At 48.8% G+C, this 19,532-nt stretch overlaps 1 protein-coding gene across 1 annotated transcript in view; it reads left to right on the forward strand.

The window, feature by feature from the left end:
* The window catches only part of CDHR3 (cadherin related family member 3), a 76,720-nt gene that overhangs the window by 17,977 nt on the left and 39,211 nt on the right, over positions 1 to 19,532 (forward strand). The window contains exons 3-6 of the mRNA XM_082632474.1: positions 3,190 to 3,355; positions 6,750 to 6,847; positions 16,451 to 16,545; positions 17,321 to 17,425. Of these exons, the coding sequence (XP_082488600.1) occupies positions 3,190 to 3,355; positions 6,750 to 6,847; positions 16,451 to 16,545; positions 17,321 to 17,425 (464 nt within the window). The remainder of the gene's footprint in view (positions 1 to 3,189; positions 3,356 to 6,749; positions 6,848 to 16,450; positions 16,546 to 17,320; positions 17,426 to 19,532) is intronic.

Raw genomic sequence — 19,532 nt, forward strand, 5'->3', positions numbered from 1 at the left:
TGTGGCAGAACCTGGCTCCTCCTTGACCCTCTGCAGGGTGACCCAGCCATAAGGTTCTGGGGTCTCCGGCCCAGACGTCTGGTCACTGTTGGCCTTGGGACTCAGTCATACAGGGCTTTCTGTGGGTGACCTCCAATCATGCCAGAGGCAGGCTGCCCTACTTTTGGACAGAGCTGCTGAGACTTCAGGGGTGGGGGGTTAGGTGGATTAATTATGCTGATGGTGCTGATGATGATGACGACAAGTCACATTTATGGAGCACTTACCATATGCCAGGAATTCCCCTAAACATTTTGTGAATGCATTCATTTAACCCTCACAACAAGGCTATGACGTGGTACGCTATTATTACTTGCATGTTAAAGGTGGGGAAACCGAGGCATAGAGAGGCTGAGCAACTCGCCCAAGTTCACACAGCTAATTGGTGGCAGACTTGAGATTCGAGGTCAGGCAGGCTGGCCCCGAGAACACGTGCTCATCGGCCCCAAGCCGCGCTGCCTCACGGTTGCCTCCCAAGAGGGATGTGCAAGCCTCATCCAGCAGCGTGTGTGGCTCACCTCTGGAGTCCCCTCCTGGAGCAGCACCAAGAAGGAGAGCTCCGAGGAGTCAGGGAGGCGGGGCTCACGGACATCCATGAGAGCTGTAAGGGCGGGCGCTCTCTGAGGCTGCGCGGTGGCCGCGCCTGCCCCCCTGCCATTGGCCCATCTCTGAGCTTGACACTGCTCTGTGCCCATCTGCTGTCGTGAGCGCTGTGGACCTTGTACATTTGGTCAGCCTTGTCCAGAACAACCTCAAACTTAACACACCTAAAACTAAACTTATCGTCTTTTAGCAAAACTCTGCAGCCAGATTGCCCACCATCAGAGAGACTCCACCACTCCCAGCTGTGACCTTCGGAGTTCCTTCTCCTCCCTGCTCTGGTCTCCTGATGTGTGAAAGGGGGAAGTTTTTCCAACCTATGGTTATTGCCATGATTAGATAAAATACTCCACAAAATGGCTTGGCCAGAGCCTTGTACATGAACATTTAATTAATGCTGGTAAAGACAACAGCAAAAGCAACTTTTCCATGTGTTGGCAGCAACCTAATTCCTTTGGTTCCAAGATATAACATTTTAGACCTTTTTTTATTTTTTTATTTTATTTTTTTTTGCGGTACGCAGGCCTCTCACTGTTGTGGCCTCTCCCGTTGTGGAGCACAGGCTCCGGACACGCAGGCTCAGCGGCCATGGCTCACGGGCCCAGCCGCTCCACGGCATGTGGGATCTTCCCGGACCGGGGCACGAACCTGCGTCCCCTGCATCGGCAGGCGGACTCTCAACCACTGCACCACCAGGGAAGCCCTAGACCTTTTTTTGACTGTTCTATTTTCTTCCTCTAGGGTGTTACAGCCAGGCCCCAAGGAGAAAGGCTGTCAATAGGTGACATTGGGGTGAAGGATCTGCAAGCATGGAGTTCAGGAGAGGACTCCAGGCTTAGGTAGCTGGGAGCTAGGGTGTAAATCAGGAAGCACAGAGGACGGTTGTGACAGGGGCAGCTCTGGTGGACACACATTCACTGCACAGTTTTCGACATCTAATGGTAATAAAAGTCAGCATTTGCTGGGTGCTCGCTCAGCACCAGACAGGGATCAAAGTATTCCATGGATTAGCTCATGGAGTCCTCCCAACAACTGCAGAAAGCAGATGCCATTAGTATTCCCATTTTACAGATGGTAAAATTGAGGCACGGAAAGGTTAAGTAATGGGAAGGCTGAGCTTTGAAGCCGGTCAGTCTGGCTCCAGAGTCTATACTCTTGACTCCTAAGTTATGCTGCCTCTCACCTCCCACGTGCCAAGCAGAGAGACAGGTCATCTCCACTTGTGTGGAGCCCAGGCTGACCCTGTTCGTTGGTGGTGACAAGATTACTGTGTTTTCCCCTCTCAACCCCCCTCCATACGTGCCCCCTCCACTGCATGTGCTCATTCACATCTGTGGCCATCCTCTCCTCTCATAATCAATCCAGATCGTACAAAGTCAAACACAATGCCCACCACCTCCTCCGTGAAGCCCTCCTCGACTAAACACATCTCACAATGAACTTTTTTCCCCATGATTTTCCACAGTACCGTGGTCTAACTCTTTGCTATAATACCTTGTATTATACTTCAGTTGTTTAACTAGGGTGAGAATTATTTACCTAACGATAGTCGTGTGGAAGCAAAATCAGGGAAAGATCAAGTAACTTTCCCAAGGTCACACAGAAGTCCAGTGGTGGAAACTGGATAGGAGTTAAGTGCTTTTCTCAGTAGAGGATACTGAATGCCTCCCTGCCTGGCCCCAGTTGTATTAATAACCAAAAGGTTCTTCTATGAGCATAAATTAAGATATTTATGAAATTTAGTCCTTGATATCTCAAAGGGCTCTGGGCCTTCTGGGAGCTCCACAGGCTAAGCTGGTGGCAGGGATGTGCATATAGATGTGAGAGGTCACAGACTGGCCTCCAGTTAACCTCAGCAGGGCCCTTCCACCATGGACCACAGGGGTTCCTGCTGGCAACGGTCTAGATTCCGGTGATATGTCTCTGGCCCTGGTGCTTGGTGTCCCTTCCACATCGCCACTCCAAAACACTTGTCTGGCACAGGACACATTTCCGACAGTGGAAGAATGTGTGGAAATGTACCAAAACCCCAAAGAGCCTGTTGGTGTAAGTAAATATCACTGCTTATTTCTGCAGATGTATCCTTCTCTTGTTGATTCTTAGATGTGGCCTTGGGAAACTTAGAGGGGAATGATGAGTCAAGACGTCACGTCACAGCAATCCCAGGGAAGTGCAGCATCTTAGTCTTAAAGACAAGAAAATCAACCTGGATTCAAGGTAGCTAAGGGACGTGCCTAGGAGCCTACCCTAAGTAGTGACAGGTTTTAAAATTTTCGGGATTTCCATCTCCAGTAGATGGAACTAGGATGTCTCCTGAATACTTGTCTTTCCTATGAAGAGCCGCAGCCCACAGAGGAATCCCTTTAGTGAAGTGTCATGGGGGTTATGTTGGAAAGACACAGGCAAAACAACCGGTTCCCCTGACAGGGAGTGAAGATGGTTTCCAGGATGCTGGTTGCCTCCTCCCTAGTTATATCCCTGTGCAAAATGTGTGCATACAAAACAGACCTTCTTTCCCATGGTTACTGAGAATTGTGCATTTGCTTTTAGGTTGTCACCACCGGGAAGGAACACCTGGATTTTGAAACAGGACCACACATATTTGATTTGCAGATTTGTGTGAAGGATGACGTGGATGTCACTGACCTGCAGGTCCTGACGGTCCAGGTAACAGATGTGAATGAGCCGCCTGAGTTTCAAGGCAACTTGGCAAACGGTAAGACACACTGGGGTGTGCGATGCAGCCCAGACGGTGGCATCAGGCAGGATGCTGGGTGACAGAGTGAAATAGAAAAGTAAATAAACGAGCAGCTGTTTCCCTGGAAAAGGCAGCTGCTTAATGAGTGGGGAATAAGTGAAACGTCCCCCAGCCCAGGACTCCCAATAGTAACACCTAATAATTTACAAAGCCCTTTCCATCCATGGCTTCTCTTGGGCCTCTCCTGGTCCTGGGGAGGAACCTGGGGCTCAAGGACCTCCAGTGGATCCTGCTGGAGTAACCTGGGCTGAGCCCGTTTACAGGCTTAGCACTGGATACCAGCCATTGACTGACTGGTTCATTCTCCACGTGGATGCTGACCCCTCGAGGGGACTGTGTATTCGGGGTCTGCTACAAGGTAGGGACAATATAGGGGACCGGAGCATAGGGTAACATCCTGCGTGATCTCCCCCTGGCTCATGGCTTTGAAGGCCATCCATACACTGACAACTCCCAAGTCCACTGTTATTTTTGTTTGTTTTCTATTTTTTGGATTCAACCATCTTTATTAACCTATCAATGTCACATTTTATATCAGTACATACTACCTTGTTATTTTTTCAAAGGAATCTACTTTAGTACATCATATTAATAGTAAAAAGTCAAATAAGGTGGCTAAACATCACCCTAGCGTATTAATGTCCTCTGGACAAGGCAAGCTAGAAATGCAGTCACTTTACACACATGTAAGGGTAGTGTTCCAAATTAACTAAGAAGCTGCTACACCAGCTTCACCCTTGAACTCCTGATTCAGATAAAAACTGTCCTACCCAACAGCTCCATTTGGATGTCTAATGGACATCCATGATATTGTGATTTATAATAAGAAACATATATTTGGTCTTTGTCCCCTCCTGGCACAGAGCCTAAAACCGTTGGAATGTCTTAAGTGATAAGAGTGACAAAGGTGTCTTTTCTTACATTAATGAGGTGACTTTTGGACCCCACCTAAGGATGGGGGCTGCTCACTAGAGAAACCGACCATATGATTAGAAGGTTGGACAGTGGAGAGGGGGGAGGGGCTGGAGATTGAGTTAAATTGGGTTCAGTCACTAATGGCCAATGATTTAATCAGTCGTGCCTATGTAATGAAGCTTCCATAAAAGCCCAAAAGAACAGCGCTCAGAGAGCTTCCGGGTTGGTGAACACATGGAACCTGGGGAGAGTGGGTGCCTAGAGAGGGCATGGGAACTCTCTGCCCCTTTCCCATACTGTGTCCTATGCATCTCTTCCATCTGGCTGATCCTGACTTATACCCTTTTATAATATCCCAATCATCTAGCAGGTAAAATGTTTCCCTGTGTTCACTAGAGAGCAGACCCCTCTAGCACATTATTGGAACCCGAGGAGGGGGTTGTAGGAACCTCCCATCTAGAGCCGGTTGGTCAGAAGCACAGGTGACCACCTGGACGTGTGATTGGCATCTGAAGGGGGAGGGGCTGTCTTGTATGATGGAGCCCTGCAGCTGTGGAATCTGACACTATCTCTGGGTAGACAGTGTCAGAATCAAGTTGCATTGTGGGACACCCAGCTGGTGTTGGAGAATTGCTTGGTCATGTGGGACCCCCCCAGACACACACTGGAACTGGTGTTAGAATCTGACATCTCAGACTTAATGGGCCCCCAAACCACTCTTGACTCCCATCTCCCTCCCCACCATCCCAGCCCAAATCTGCTTCTCTCATCTTTCCCATTTTAGTTCCTGGCAACTCCATCCTTCCAGTTTCATGGGCCAAAACCTCACAGTTACCCTTGATTCCCCTCTGTCTCTCACACCCAACATCAAACCCATTAGGAAGTCCTGTCAGCTTCTAAGTTTATGCAGAATCCTACCTCTCCCCAGCAACCCCAGCAATCGGTCACCTGCTCCACCCTTGCCCCCTCTAGTTGATTCTTCTTACGACAGCCAGAGGCATCCTCTTAAACATCGGTTAAGTCAAGGCACTCCTCTGCTTAAAACCCTGCAAGAACTTCCCATCTCCCTCACAAGGAGAACCAGAGTCTCCCTAAGGTCCTATCAGATCTGAGGAGCCCCTTCCAAACCCCATCTCCTCTTCACTCCTCTGCTGCCGCAGTCCCGGCCTCCTCACCCATCTGTGAACACCCCAGGCACGCCCTACCCCGGCATCTTTGCATCCACCATTTCCTCTGCCCTTTCCCCTGCATCTCTATGTCTCCTCATTTCTTTAAGAATCTTGACTCCAATGTCAGTGAACCTTCCAGAAGCACTCTATTTAACATGGTAACCCAACTCACCACAGGCCTTGCCCTGACTCGTCTCCATAACGTTGCTCAGTAACATTCATGTATTTTATTCATTTATTTTATTATCTATATCTCCCCACTAGAACGCAAGCTTCCTGATGGCAGGGTTTTGTGTTTTGTGAATGGCTGTACTCCCAATAGGTAGATCCGTGTTTGGTACATAGTGAGAACTCGGTCAATATTTTTTGAATGAAAGCCTGAGCAGTGATCGGAGCAGATGTAAGCTGGAGCTTGGATGTAAAAAGGCCTGGGTTTGCATTGTGGTTCTACTACTTAGCAGCTGAGACAACCTCACAACTTCTCTGAGCCTGTGTCCTTGTTTGTAAAGTGGAGATAATTACAACACCTACTTTCCAGGGCTGTGGTGAAGATGAAAGGAGAAAACGTTAAGTCCTCAGCATAGCGCCTCCAAAAGAGTGAGTTAATGTTAAAATTCTCAGTCATCTCTCAGAAGGGTTCTCAGAAAGAGACGCCAGGGCAGAGCATGGTGGCCCCTCGGGCAAGGCTGGTGGTGCCAGTGACCCTGTCTGCTCCCTCCTCACCCTGCCGGCCGAGAACTCTGAAGCAGATGGAATCCACGTGTGGTCCCTCTCCTGAACCTTTGTAGCCCTCCCTCTCCTTTTTTCCATATTCTCTCTGTTCCACTCTAAGGCCTCTCATTTCAGGGACTCATTTCTGCTGAGATGCTAAGTGCACTTGAGAGGTGACCTAGGCTCGGTTTAGGAGGAATCTGCAGGTGAAAGTGGATCTGAAACTCACACTGGAGGTTCCCACTGGGTTACTTTCCACCTCTCCGTCCTTATCACTCCCCTCCCCCACAAACAGCAGTACCCTAGTCACCTCTGCACCCAGGAGATACATAAACACTTGACACCAGCTTGGTCAATCCTAGCTCTTTCTTAATTCCCATAAATGGATCCACCCACGCAAGCTGGTCCGTGGTCTTACTCATGGCCTTAATCACTGCTTTCTTCTTTCCCCCAGTGCTTGGCTCCCTTTGACTCCATACGGCTGTCCTGGTTTGGGAATTCCTCGTTTGCTTTATTTAATAAAACATTTCTTTTTTCCCCTTTGCATACCGGTATAGGTCTAGACCTCTACATAGTGGAAGGAGCAAAGCCTGGATTCATCTACCAGGTGGAGGCTTTCGATCCAGAAGACACAAGGCAAAACACACCCCTCAGTGTAAGTCTCCTTGCTAAACCGCAGAGGGGCTTTTCTGTGTGGTCTTTGACACAGGAGCCTGGAGTTTCAGCGGGGTGGGCTGGGAGGGGGCAATGGGAGGAATCTGCTGCCCACTGCCAGGCACAAAGCCCCGGGGAGGCTGGAATGGGTGAGGGGCTTCTGGGGACAGACACCCCACATTGGATCCGTGGCTCTGTGTGCCCTTCCTATAAAATGGAAGAATAATAGCATAGCACCTACCATTGTAGGGGGATGGTTAGTATTAGATAACACACATAAAGCCACTTAGTCCAGTGCCTGGTGTGTCAAAATTGTTCAATATTTTAAAATTCTAAGGTGATAAAAAATCCAGCTATATTATTCTAAAAATAAGCATAAAATGTATACCTCAAAGGCAGGCATTAACACTTCCTTTTCAAGAGATGAAGACAAGCTGCTTGGAGCCAAGTTTTAAAAGAAAATTAGAAGACAGTCCCAGGAGTTCCAAAGAAAAGGAGGATTTCCACAGAGAAAAGCAGGAGACTGAGTCCTGCAGCATTGCCTCGTGGTTCAGTCTGAGCGGCTGATCCCCACCTTTTTAATCAGTTTCCTTAAGGGGGCTGCCAGTGGAGCTCTTGTAACCACTAACCCTCAGGCCAAGAAGCCTCTTAGCTTATCCCTGGGCAAGGATGCCTCAGCTCCCAGCTCTGCCCACCGATGGGTGGGTGCACAGCTCCCAGCTTGTGTACCCAACGCAGCTGGGCAGCCCAGGCTGGAGAGGAAAAAACCAAAGCTAATGCCACCTGACTAATCTTGGAGCAGACAAAACTCCAGCAAACCCACGGTACAGAGAAGAGAATTCTTGAAATATGACACCTGGGGAATTGGCAATGCCAGGAGGCTGTCTCTGCATTTGCTGCATGATTTGAAGCTTCAACAGGACTACTTTCTCTAACAGGAGGGAGCTTTGGGAATGAACTCCAGAACCAATAGAATATGGCTCTACAGGGTTTGCAACAAAGCTGTGTTAAGATTATTGAACATATCTTCAGTTAGGGAATAGTTTGTTATCACTGGAAGACAATCCTTCTGTCAAAAAAACAACCAATCAACCCATTCGTTCATCCAAGATTCTATGTGCATGAATAAGTGATTAATATGCAAACACCTAGTGGGTCCCTACTGCCTGCTAAGAGCAATACTAGGTGCTTTAAGTGCGTACTTATTAATAACACACTTGTTATATAACTTACAAATGTGTTTGTCTGAAAGTAACAGAAAACGTAACCACAGTGGTGGATATGAGATTTGTTTTCCTTCCATAACAAGAAGACCAGAGGCAGGCACGCAAGCAGTCCAGGGCTGGCACAGCTGCTACTCTCAGAAACCTTGGCTCTTCCTATCTTTCTGCTATTTCATCCAGTGTATGTTGGCTTTGTTCTCCCTTTGTTAACCTCATGATTACAAGATGGTTGCTGTACCTCCAGGCTTTACCTCTAAGTTCCGGGCAGGAAGAAGAAGAAAAAAAGAAAGCAGGATGGGGTACAGGATAAAGGAGGCAGGCCAACCCAGTTTGTCCCTTTTCTGGTGGGGAAACCAAGACCCTCCTGGAAGCCCGACTCAGGGGTCTTCTGCTTACTTCTCAATGGCCAGAACTGTGTCTTGTGGCCACTGTTGCTTGGTGGTGACCAGGGGAAAAGGGATTCTGGATGGACATTAAGTCAGCAACCCAAAACATAGTACCACCCTTATACATTGAGTTCATTTCAACATTTACCAAGAATCCACTATGTGCCAGGCTTTCTGTTAGATGCTTTGGATACAAAGACGAATAAGACACATCTTTGTACCTCAAGAAGTTTACAGTCTGGATGGGAGACATTCACACATACACCAAATAATGATAATTCAATAAGATCATTACTATAAAGTTTGTACAAGATGCAGTGGGGGCAGAGTGGAAGAAATCTCGGCTGTGAAGAAAAATATTTATTTTTAAATCTCCGTTTTAATATATATTTCAAAAATTAGGCAGAAGGAACAAGGTCATGGCCCTTTCAAAAATACCTCCTAAGTCAGGTGGTTACCCTTTCAGATGAAGAGAAACAGCCCAGGTGGGGAGCAAATACAGTAGGTGTTGCTCCCTTAAAAGAAAACGTAATGCCATCCAAAGATATCGGAGGGCAGCTGCAGGTCCTTGGAACCTGGAGCCGGGTGGCTGCAACTGTGGCTTCTGCAGTGAGTTTAGGATTGTTTGGGGAGGGGGCACTGCAGCAGAAATTGTTAATGAAGTATTTAACACCTGTGCTGGAACTGACAGCTGCACAGAAAGTCAACAGCCAGCCCTCAGGAGCAGTGAACATAACCTAGAAGGAACCTTTCTCAGACTAGCAAAAGGTAATAACAGTTCAGGAAGTAACATGCCACGGCCTCTGTACATAGACATTTTATTCTGCCTGCTTGGTGGTACGAAATGATATATTTTGCTCCCTACAAGGAGAACGGAGATGGGTTAATTTGCTATTGACCATACCTGTGCTTCTCAACATTGGCTGTAAATTGAAACCGCCAGAGGAACTTTCAGAAGCACAGAGATCTGGGTCCCACACCCTAAGAGTCTGATGTGATTGACCTGGGGTGTGGCCCAGGCATCAGGTTTTTAAAGCACCCCACCCAGTGATCTCTTGTGCTGCCAGGGTTGAGAACCGCTTTTTTTTTTTTAATCGAAGTAGAGTGGATGTACAATATTATGTTACAGATGTCCAATATAGTGAATTACCATTTTTAAAGGTTATAGTCTATTTAGAGTTATTATAAAATATCAGCTACATTCCCCGTGTTGTACAATATATCCTTGTAGCTTATTTAATACCTAATAGTTTGTACCTCTTAACTCCCTCCCCCTAGATCACCCCCCTCTTCCCTCTGCCCACTGGTAACCACTAGTTTCTTCTCTATATCTGTGAGTCTGCTTTTTTGTTATATTCACTAGTTTGTTGTATTTTTTAGATTCCACACTAAGTGATATCATCCATTACGTGTCTTTCTCTGACTTATTTTACTGCTTTAAGACACTGTTTCCCACACTCCCCAGGTCTCTCCCTTGGCGTTTTGGATTCTGTGGGTCTGAGATGGGGCCAGGAATCTACAGATTTGCCAGATACCTTGGGTGATTGTTCTGGTCAGAAAGGCTGGGAACACTGGTTTATGAGTGCTTCTCACTGGGTGTTCAAGCCCCTGCATGAGAACATACCTAGGATGCTTCAAAAACGCAGATTCCTAGACTCTGCCTCGGAACGCTGAATCGGACCACAAACTTCCCAGGTGGTTCTGATGCATTCTGCCCTTGGAGAACCACTGACCTGAGTAAACAAGCACAGACTTTAATAAAATACCAAAGCATGTGCAGGAAGCCACCTGGGCTTGGTTTGTGCCTGTCATCTTACCTGGTGGGTTCCAGGAGTTACCTTGCTGATGGCAGCGACCAGAGGAGGAAGGATAAATTAAACATTAGCTCTAGGACACCTCCGGAACCTGCAACTCTTACACCAAATCCTCCACCCTCATCCAGCTTAATAAAGTGAAACTGTGTCCGTCACAGATTGTGTAAAAGTGGGGCTAATACAGAAACCACTGGTATTTGCTCCCTCCCTTTTAAAGAAAGTTTTAAAGCATGGGGTTGTACATTGTTTGGACCCGCACTGCCCAATAGAGCTGGACTGTGAGCCAGAAATGAGTGCTGTGCCTTTAAATGTTCTAGTAGCCCCATCAAGAAGGTAAAACGAAACAGGTGAAATTCATTTTAATACAGTTGAACTCCATATATCCAAACTTTTATCATTTCAACATATAATCAACATAAAAATGACTCGTGAGATATTATACATCCTTTTTTTCACAGTATCTCTTCGGACTCGTGTATTTTACACTTAAAGCTCATCTCCTTTTGGACCAGCCACAGTGCAGACGCTCTGTGGTCACAGGTGCCCGTGGCTGGTGGCCTCTGTGCTGGACGGTGTGGCTGGGGCCCAGCATTCGCTCCCCTGCTGGTGCACCTTCCGTGCTGTGATGGGTGCAGATGGAGAAGGCTCAGAGGCAAAGCATCGGGACACAGAGACGCGCAGGACGGTCCCTATGTGAATAATTAGATTTACTGGCATTTCTGCCTGCCCTTTCTCCACCTCCGGAAGGAGGCTCTCTGAGGCCCACTCCCTCCCACCCAACTCCCACACTCCCCGCCCCTCATGCTTGGAAATGGCCACCGTGACTGCAGCAAAGCTTCCTTGGAGACTCGAAGGACGTTAATCAGTTTCGCAGCTGGAGGCAAAGTGATCTAGTGCAGCACTTCTTCCATTAAGGGGCTTTCTCTTGGCCTTTCCATTAGGGGAGGACTTTTGCATAAAGTGAAATGTGCTTTGTCTTCACCAGGGCAGACAAAGGATGAAATTAAAAGAGCAATAACCTTGCTACCAGCTGGGCTACCAGGAGGGCAGCAGGGGAAGCAATTCTCTCTCCACCTCCATCTTGCTTATGGCTCTGCGAAGTGGCATCACCTTTCAATCTTCCTGAGAGTAAAGGGATCATCAGATGACTGTCAGTCCCACTGGATGGAAGATTTCAGGTCCCCTGAGCAGCCCCCTATTTCCTGGCGAGGGAAGGATCTGAGGCCCTCGCCTGGGCCAGGTAATGCCAGTGAAAATCAAGGGATTCTGCTCATCCCCTTCCACACACACACACACACACACACACACCCCTACTATTCACTGACCCCCAGGCATCTGCCTAACTCGGGAGTCTCTGCTGGAAGTCTTTGCAAAATGCTTTATACTCCAGGTTCTCGTGAGAATTCCTGAGAAGGGAAGAAGCAGTGCTATTGGAAAATTCCCACTCCAAAGACACCACCACTGATGACGGTTCTTACGTCGGGAGAGATACTTCCTCAAATAGAAGGGCGTCATTGTTCTTAAGATTAGTGACGCCTGAATCAAAGAACAGGACCCAGGCTGATCACGGAAAAAGACTGACAGAATACAGGAAGATCTGCAGCTTCCTCAGTAAAGGATTGCATCCTTTACATATCTATAGCATGTTGCATTTATACATGCGGCTCTTCTTAAAAACAAATATTTGTCTATAACCCACCTAGCTCACCCTCAGGATAATAACATACACAAGGAGAGCCCAGCTGAGTTAAGGGCTTGCAGTAGGGTTTTTTTTATGGTAGCTGATTTTTTCCTCCTAGGCACCCTTCCCTCCCACTCCCGTCCCCCACCTCCCACCTCTGAGCTGCTTTGGGGCGGAATAGGGGGAAAAGAGAGGAATTGAGGCTTTTATAAAACATTCAGCTTACACTGAAAAATAATAGGACCGTGGCGTCATCTTTATCACTTGCCCTGGCCCAGTAGAGAGATGCTGCCTGTCTGGGTCCTCTGGGTGGGCTTGGGGGCATGTTCTCAGTGGCTGATAGGGTCATTGGCACTCCCCGGACTTGGGAGGAATGAGGGTCCTGCTTCCCCCTGGAAACTTGGCCCCTGGAAATTGACTGCTCTCTTCCTACGAGCTGGGAGGCTGAATTCTTGCCGCTTGATTCCACTGCAGGCCCGAAAGCAACCGAGGGTTGCAAATCAGCACAGGTTGGATCATGATTCGCCCGTGACTCCAGTTGTAGCGGGGGCGGTGGGGGCGGGGGGGTGCCGGCCCGGAGGTGGCGCGCCCTCCCCAGGGAGCCTGACATTTCAGGAAACTGGGCCAGCTCCCTCGCAGCCTTTTTTTTCTCTCCGCACCGGTGGCACAATAAAGGATGGATGAGGCAGGAAGCTCTGTGTCCGTGAGCAAAACATTGCCGCCAAGGGGCTGCGAAGAGAGAAACCTGGGGTGACGGTAAAGGAATATTCCCTGCGGGGCCGCTCGAGAGCTTGTCTGACAAGCATTTGTTCACAGAATTGATCTGATTACTCAGGACTTTTCTTAGCCAGTATTGGAGCAGAGAGGGGCTGCCGTTGCTTTTCATCCTATTTAATTTCTGTTTTCCAAGAACGAATATCAAGGGAGCAGCTTTGATTAAACAAGCCTTTAAAAAGGGGAGAGAATGCCAGGTTTTACAGAAAGCTTTGCTGAGTCGCTGGCAAATGGCCACATGACATAATATTTTTAGTCTATGGATATTATCTCCTTTCTAAGTACCAAACTGCTATTCCCATTAACAGAAGCTCGTAGGTTCAGGGATAAAGGAAATTAGCCTGGCTCTAAAAGAAAAAAAAATCGGGATTCCAGGAAATCAGCCTCTTAATAAAAATTTAAAAGAAATTCCCCGTGTTCTAATCCTACAGCTCTCCACCCTTTCTGTCTGCTGCTGTTGCTTCTTTCTTGCTTGCTGAGACTGGAGGATGATTTCATACCCAAGTCCAGCATTACCAAATTGAAACGGACTTTTTATAAAAGTTGGCAAGGTTTTTGTTGTCGTTGCCTTTTTGTTTTAAGATCCTTTAACGTGGGAATGGGGGTCTCAGATGGGAAATACGTGAGAAGAAAGCCCCAATATTGAACATTTAACAAATATTTATTGAGCACCCAGTATGTGTTAGGCATAGGGATAGAGCAGTGAATAAAATGAAGCCCCTTCCCTCATGGATCTCACATTCTAACTGGACAGTCGTAGTTAACATACATGGACAGCTTACCTCTGCTAGGCACTGTTCTAGAACTTTACGTGATCTCCCCATGGGGCATGCCTTATTATTATTCCTCTTTGTTGCACAAGCTCTCATAAAGTGGTAGAACCAGGATTCAGATTCAGCAGTCTGGCTCCAGCCTGGATCCAGAGCCACTTCACGACTCAACTGCCCCAATGTGTGACTCATGTTCCGGATGGGTCTAAGAGGCCTCCTCTGTTGCCATCATATCCTATATTTATCCCTCGTGGAGCACCTGTCCCACATCTTCTTTGTAAGTTCCTTCGGTTGACCATTATCTTTGGCAGAGCAGGGCTGTCTGTCATCTCCATATCCTAAGACCTTGCACTGTTTGGGAAACAACCAGATCCGGGGACCTATCTCCTAGAGCATTTCAAAACACATGTGGAAAGGCATCCCGATTCAGGTGCATATAGTAAATGCCTTGCTGGGGTCTCTGAACTCTGCCATTCCAGCACATCCAGCTTGGGCCTCTGATATGTGGACATGTGAGGATTCTCTGCAGGAAAGGCTCTGCTCACAGAGCCAGGACAGCTTCATGTGCTGCCAGCTGCAGGCCCAGGCAGTGAGCTGGAGAGTTGGTGGGGGGCTTGGGATTGAAACACCACACCTTTGAGTGCTGTCAAGGTGCTTATACAATTTGGAGGGCGGGGTATCTGGGAGAAGGGCACTTCTTGGCATTGCCCAAATATTTCCTCTTAAAAATGGGTTGGAAGCACCTAAGTAACAAGCAAGAAAGACTTAGTAAAATAAGCCCTTACAGTAGAAGGCCATATCGTCATTAACCAACCAGTGTATAAAATGAGACAAGAATATGGGCCAATGCTCAAGCTATAAATAAAAAGAACAAAATATTATAATTGTGGTTAGAACATCATCTCAATTTTTTGGAGGGTGTATGTTTGCATAGAAAAGAACAGAAGACTTCAGGAAAATGATGAGATTTTACAGGTGATTAATATTTTCTTTTTTAGACTTTTCGGTCCCAGTTTTTTCGTTAAAAATATGCTCATTACAATTAGAAAAATGTTATTAAATAAAAAATGGAAAGTAAACACTTTTAAAGATCGTTTAAAAATCTTACATTGGCCCCAAAGGAGAGCTTTCATCTATTTTCTGTGTGTTCTCTCTTCTCTATGGGGAGCTCAGCTGCGATCACAACACAGCAAATCACTAGGTTGGAAAGCTCGGCTGACGCTTCCTTTGATTCTAGACTTCAGGGGCTGTGGCTCTGGTTGCATAACCTCCACTTATGATCTGATCCAGAGATCATCCCTCACCCTAGTGGGAAGTAATGAAACCTTCTGCCCTTAAAGTCCTTTGGAACAGATGGCTATAAATACGTAAGCCTCACGTGTTGCCACGCAGCCCTTCACGTTTTCCAGTGTGCCTTCCGATTTTATCCTTACCATAATGCGGAGGAGCAGTTGGTGGTCTCAGCCCTAAGTTACAGGCAAGGAAGGGACTTGTCCCAGGTCCTGAGGTGAGAACCAGAGCTTGGACTCAGCTCTTCTGATCCAGGGCCTTCCCCTGCTTCTTGACTCCACGATGGGAGCAAGGAAGCAATTCTGATGAGCGCCCGTGGACGGACAGGGGTGGGCCTCCTATGGGCTGGCCCTCAATGGGATGTACAAAGAAGCCTGTGTTCTTATCAGAGCAACTGATGCTGGGCAAGGGGTCCTCAAGAGAGCTGGGCTGAGCACTGGGAACCAAGGAGGACAGACCCTCAACTCCCCAGGATGTGCAAAGGCTTGACCAGTGGCCATAGCCCTGAGATGGGGTGTTAAAAAACGCGTCTAGGGGCTTCCCTGGTGGCGCAGTGGTTGAGAGTCCGCCTGCCGATGCGGGGACATGGGTTCGTGCCCCGGTCCGGGAAGATCCCACATGCCGCGGAGCAGCTGGGCCCATAAGCCATGGCCGCTGAGCCTGCGCGTCCGGAGCCTGTGCTCCGCCACGGGAGAGGCCACAGCAGTGAGAGGCCCGCGTACCGCAAAAAAACAACAACAACAAAAAAAACCACGTCTACATCCCAAACCAGCTTCCAACTTGGACTCTAGTACCTGCTAAGGTTCATTCTCTCTAACACTTGTCTCTTTCCTTTTCCCTGCCATCATTGTAATGAACGATGCTTGTGAACATTTTCACACCGCACCGTATCCTGAGTTCTTTTAAAGAAAGAGACCGGATCGTATTTGCTTTAGTACTGTCCTATTTCCTAATGCATGGGAGCTGTGTTGAAACAGTGTTGGTTAAAGCCAAGACACCAAATCAAAGCCAGAAGTCGTCCTGGGAAGCAGAAGTGAGAATACGGTGATGGGGATAAGTATGCTGGACTCAGAAGCAGGGAGCTGTTGATGTGTATTTTCTGTAATTGAAGCAGGATCCAGTGACCAGCTTCTCAGGGTGTAGCCGATCAGGGTCAGAGGCTCAGACCAACTGATCCAGAGCCTTCTTGAATCAAGAACCATTAAACCTGAGAACTGCCCATTTGGGCCTCATCCTGATACATCAAAAATGTTGTGCGAGGGCTTCCCTGGTGGCGCAGTGGTTGAGAATCTGCCTGCAAATGCAGGGGACATGGGTTCGAGCCCTGGTCTTGGGGGGATCCCACATGCTGCGGAGCAACTAAGCCCAGGTGCCACAACTACTGAGCCTGCGTGTCTGGAGCTTGCGCTCCACGACAAGAGAGGCCGCGACAGTGAGAGGCCCGCACACCGCAATGAAGAGTGGCCCCCACTCGCCGCAACTAGAGAAAGCCCTCGCACAGAAACGAAGACCCAACACAGCCAAAATAAATAAATAAATAAATAGCGTTCCCTTTAAAAAAAAAATATTGCATGGGCCAAGAATATAAAATGGGAAGCAAACAAACTCATCTCTTGGGGAAAGCTACATAGGTGTGCTTAGTAATAGTTTTTTCCTTGTTTTTTAGTATTTCCTGATTTCCCCTTCAAAGAGTTTCAGAATGTCTGCTAATGGGACCCTCTTCTCCACAACAGAATTTGACTTTGAAGCAGGACACAGCAGGTAGCCTTTGCCAGTGACTTTGCTTGAAGTACCTTTTATCTGAGTGTCCAAGGAACAGGCCTAGTGCAGCCTGAGGGCAGATGGGGAGGCCCTTAGTGGTCTGTTGCCTTGCTGCTAGGTTCAGAGGGTAGTGAGCTCCAAAGAGGGATCAGGAGGAAGGCCATTATCCGAAGGCCTCCTTCCCACCCAAAATCTTCATCTCGGGATCACAAGAACGAAGGTGTGGGAGGGGCCCCTGAAGCATCCGGAGGACTGCCTCAGATGCCCTTCTGGCTCTGGAGAAGCAGCTGTCAGAGCTGTTCGCTGACATCAGAGCAGAATGGTGGAGGCGAGCAGGCCTCTGGGGAAAGAGGTGAGGAGAAGCCAGGGTTCGAGGGGGAAAACACACAGGCCTTGGGGTCCACGCAGGTGTGGCTCTGGGATCTGCAGCAGGTGTGAGAAGCAGGGCTAGTTATCTAATGCATGGCAGCCTCAGTTTCCTTACGTGGGTGGATGAGGCACGTTGCCGAGATAACGGGAGGGAGGGTGGAGACAGGGTGTGCAACGTGGCGGGCGGGAGATGGCAGCCGTCAGTAATAACTATAGGATGAGAAATGGAGGGGTGGGGTTTTAGAGATGAGGAAAGAAGCGTGGACCTAGCAGATCTGACTCTGCAGGGGGAGACGGAGTGGGGTGGCCAGAAAGGGGACGGACGCGTTCCTCCCTCCCTCCCCCAACCCCATTTGCGGTCATGTCAGCAAAGCTTGACTCCCTGACTTGGGCTGTTTCCTGACAGGTACCTTCTCATCGTGGAAGTGAGAGACAGCCAAGGGCTCAGAGCCTCCATGGAGCTGCAGGTGAACATCGTGAATATCAATGATGAGATCCCTCGCTTTACCAGGTAGGCCTGAGGGCTTGGGCGGGGGTCTCCGTGGGCACCATGTCTCTTAAGTGGCTGAGCCGCCTCAGACACATTTCATGCAAGGCAGAGGACTGCCCTTTGCTCTGGCCTGGAGGAGAGGTAAGAGGCTCCTTTACCTGGGCCTCCAGACTTAACATCTTCCACCTCTGTTCCCCCTGTCTCCACACCCCACAGACATGTGCACCATGGGATTCTGGGTACGGTGGGGAAGGGTGGAGGCCAGACACCACGCCCCTGGTGCAAGGCTTGCCGCTGGGCACGTGCAGAAGGCAGAAGGCAGGTACTCGTAGGAGAGGAGGCTCACCGCTAATAACGGCAGAATCCTAGAGCACGTCATCAGTCCAGGCTCCATAAAGCCCACTATCAGGAGGTCATCCTCTCCGACTGAGGAAAGGGCTGTCTCGATGGTGCCTAAAGGGCCTGCCCACTGCTGGGTGCTCTAAGTTTCCTCTTGTTGTGGTGGATTCAGAAAGGAGATCTGCCTTGTCTGGCAGCTCCCCCATCCAACAGATGGGAGGAAGGTAAGTGAATCTGGTAGAGGCAGCCTGTGGGAATGTGCCCGGCACCAGCCCAGGCACAAAGGCAAGACCAGAGCCTGTCACAGACAAGGATTTAGGAGGGGGAGATGGGATTCTGAGCTGGCATGTGACCCTGCAAACAGCCTGGTTACTGGTTACAAGACTCCGCCCCCCACCGTACCCCCCAGTTGCTGAGCCAGGCTCGGGAACCAGCCACAAGGAAACTGGCAAACTCCCCTGCCTGGGTTCACTGTATTCATGGAATACATTCAGCTCGGGAGACTCCACCAACCAAAAGCCACTGGGCCCCAGACCTATGTAGAATGCTTGCAAAAGTATTCTGAGATGGAGGTATTAAAGCACCTCCACTCACAGGCTAACCAAGTGCCTTTTGGCAAAGCACACCACAGTTGTGAAACTTCTGGACGTTATCACAGTCTACAGCCCAGTTGCTGAGTGTCAACACGGAGGGAACAGCTGCAAAGGCACTCCCACAGAATGCTCGTTGCCAGGATAAGCTCAGCAGGACGGTGCAGTGCATTTCTGCTGACGGGCTCCTCCAGGAACACAGTACAGGCAGTTTATAAATAGTTGTGACATCTCAGCCTGGATTCAGACTCAAGTATTGGCCAACACAGCAATGTGGGTTCATCAGTGATTCCCCAGAGGAAGGTGATGGCGGTGGGGCTAGAGCTGACACGTTCTGCGATGCCCTCCCCACACCCCCAGTCTGTGAGGTGGGAAAGCAGACTAATGGGCCTGCAAAGGGGAAAATAATCAGTTTGCCCAAGGGGCAGAACGTGTAGGCCATCTGGTTTGGACTGTGTCTTCCAAAATAAAGCAATTGGCCTCAGCAGAAAGAGAACATGACCTTGGCTGTTTGTTGGGGTCTCCCAGAGATTGCTCTGGAACTCTGGTTCTCATTTTTGGTTTGAGAGATGAACCTGTTAGGCTCCATCCCAGACAGGAAGCATGACCTCTGTGACTGTCTAACCATTTTTTTTTTGTTTTTGACACACGGGCCTCTCACTCTTGTGGCCTCTCCCGTTGCGGAGCACAGGCTCCGGGCTCACAGGCTCAGCGGCCATGGCTCACGGGTCCAGCCGCTCCGCGACATGTGGGATCTTCCCGGACCGGGGCATGAACCCGTGTCCCCTGCATCGGCAGGCGGACCCCCAACCACTGTGCCACCAGAGAAGCCCTAACCATTTTTTAAAAAAACAGTCGACTTTATTTCAAACAGTGTTCCCTGGATGTTGGTAAGGATGGGTCTGCGAGAGCCTGTGATCTAGAAGGATGTGAGGCAGGATTTGGGGCAGGATGGCCGCCCTACTTTGCCCGGGCTGCTCAATTAGACCCAACCTAGTCCCTCAGCCATCCTCACTTTCAACGAGTTTGCTCAGTTTCAAACTAGGTACTAACTTTGAGGGTTTCCTGGTTCCCTTGAACCATCATCCTTCTTTTCTCCCAAATCAGTGCTAGGACTAACCATAAGTTATTTAATTCAGTATAAACAAAATTAAATCCTCAAATGGACTCAAGGAGACTGAGTCTGAGTGTGAAGTTAG

This window comes from Mesoplodon mirus (genome assembly GCF_964341445.2).
Source record: "Mesoplodon mirus genome assembly, chromosome: 9".
In the NCBI taxonomy this organism is placed as follows: Eukaryota; Metazoa; Chordata; class Mammalia; order Artiodactyla; family Ziphiidae; genus Mesoplodon; species Mesoplodon mirus.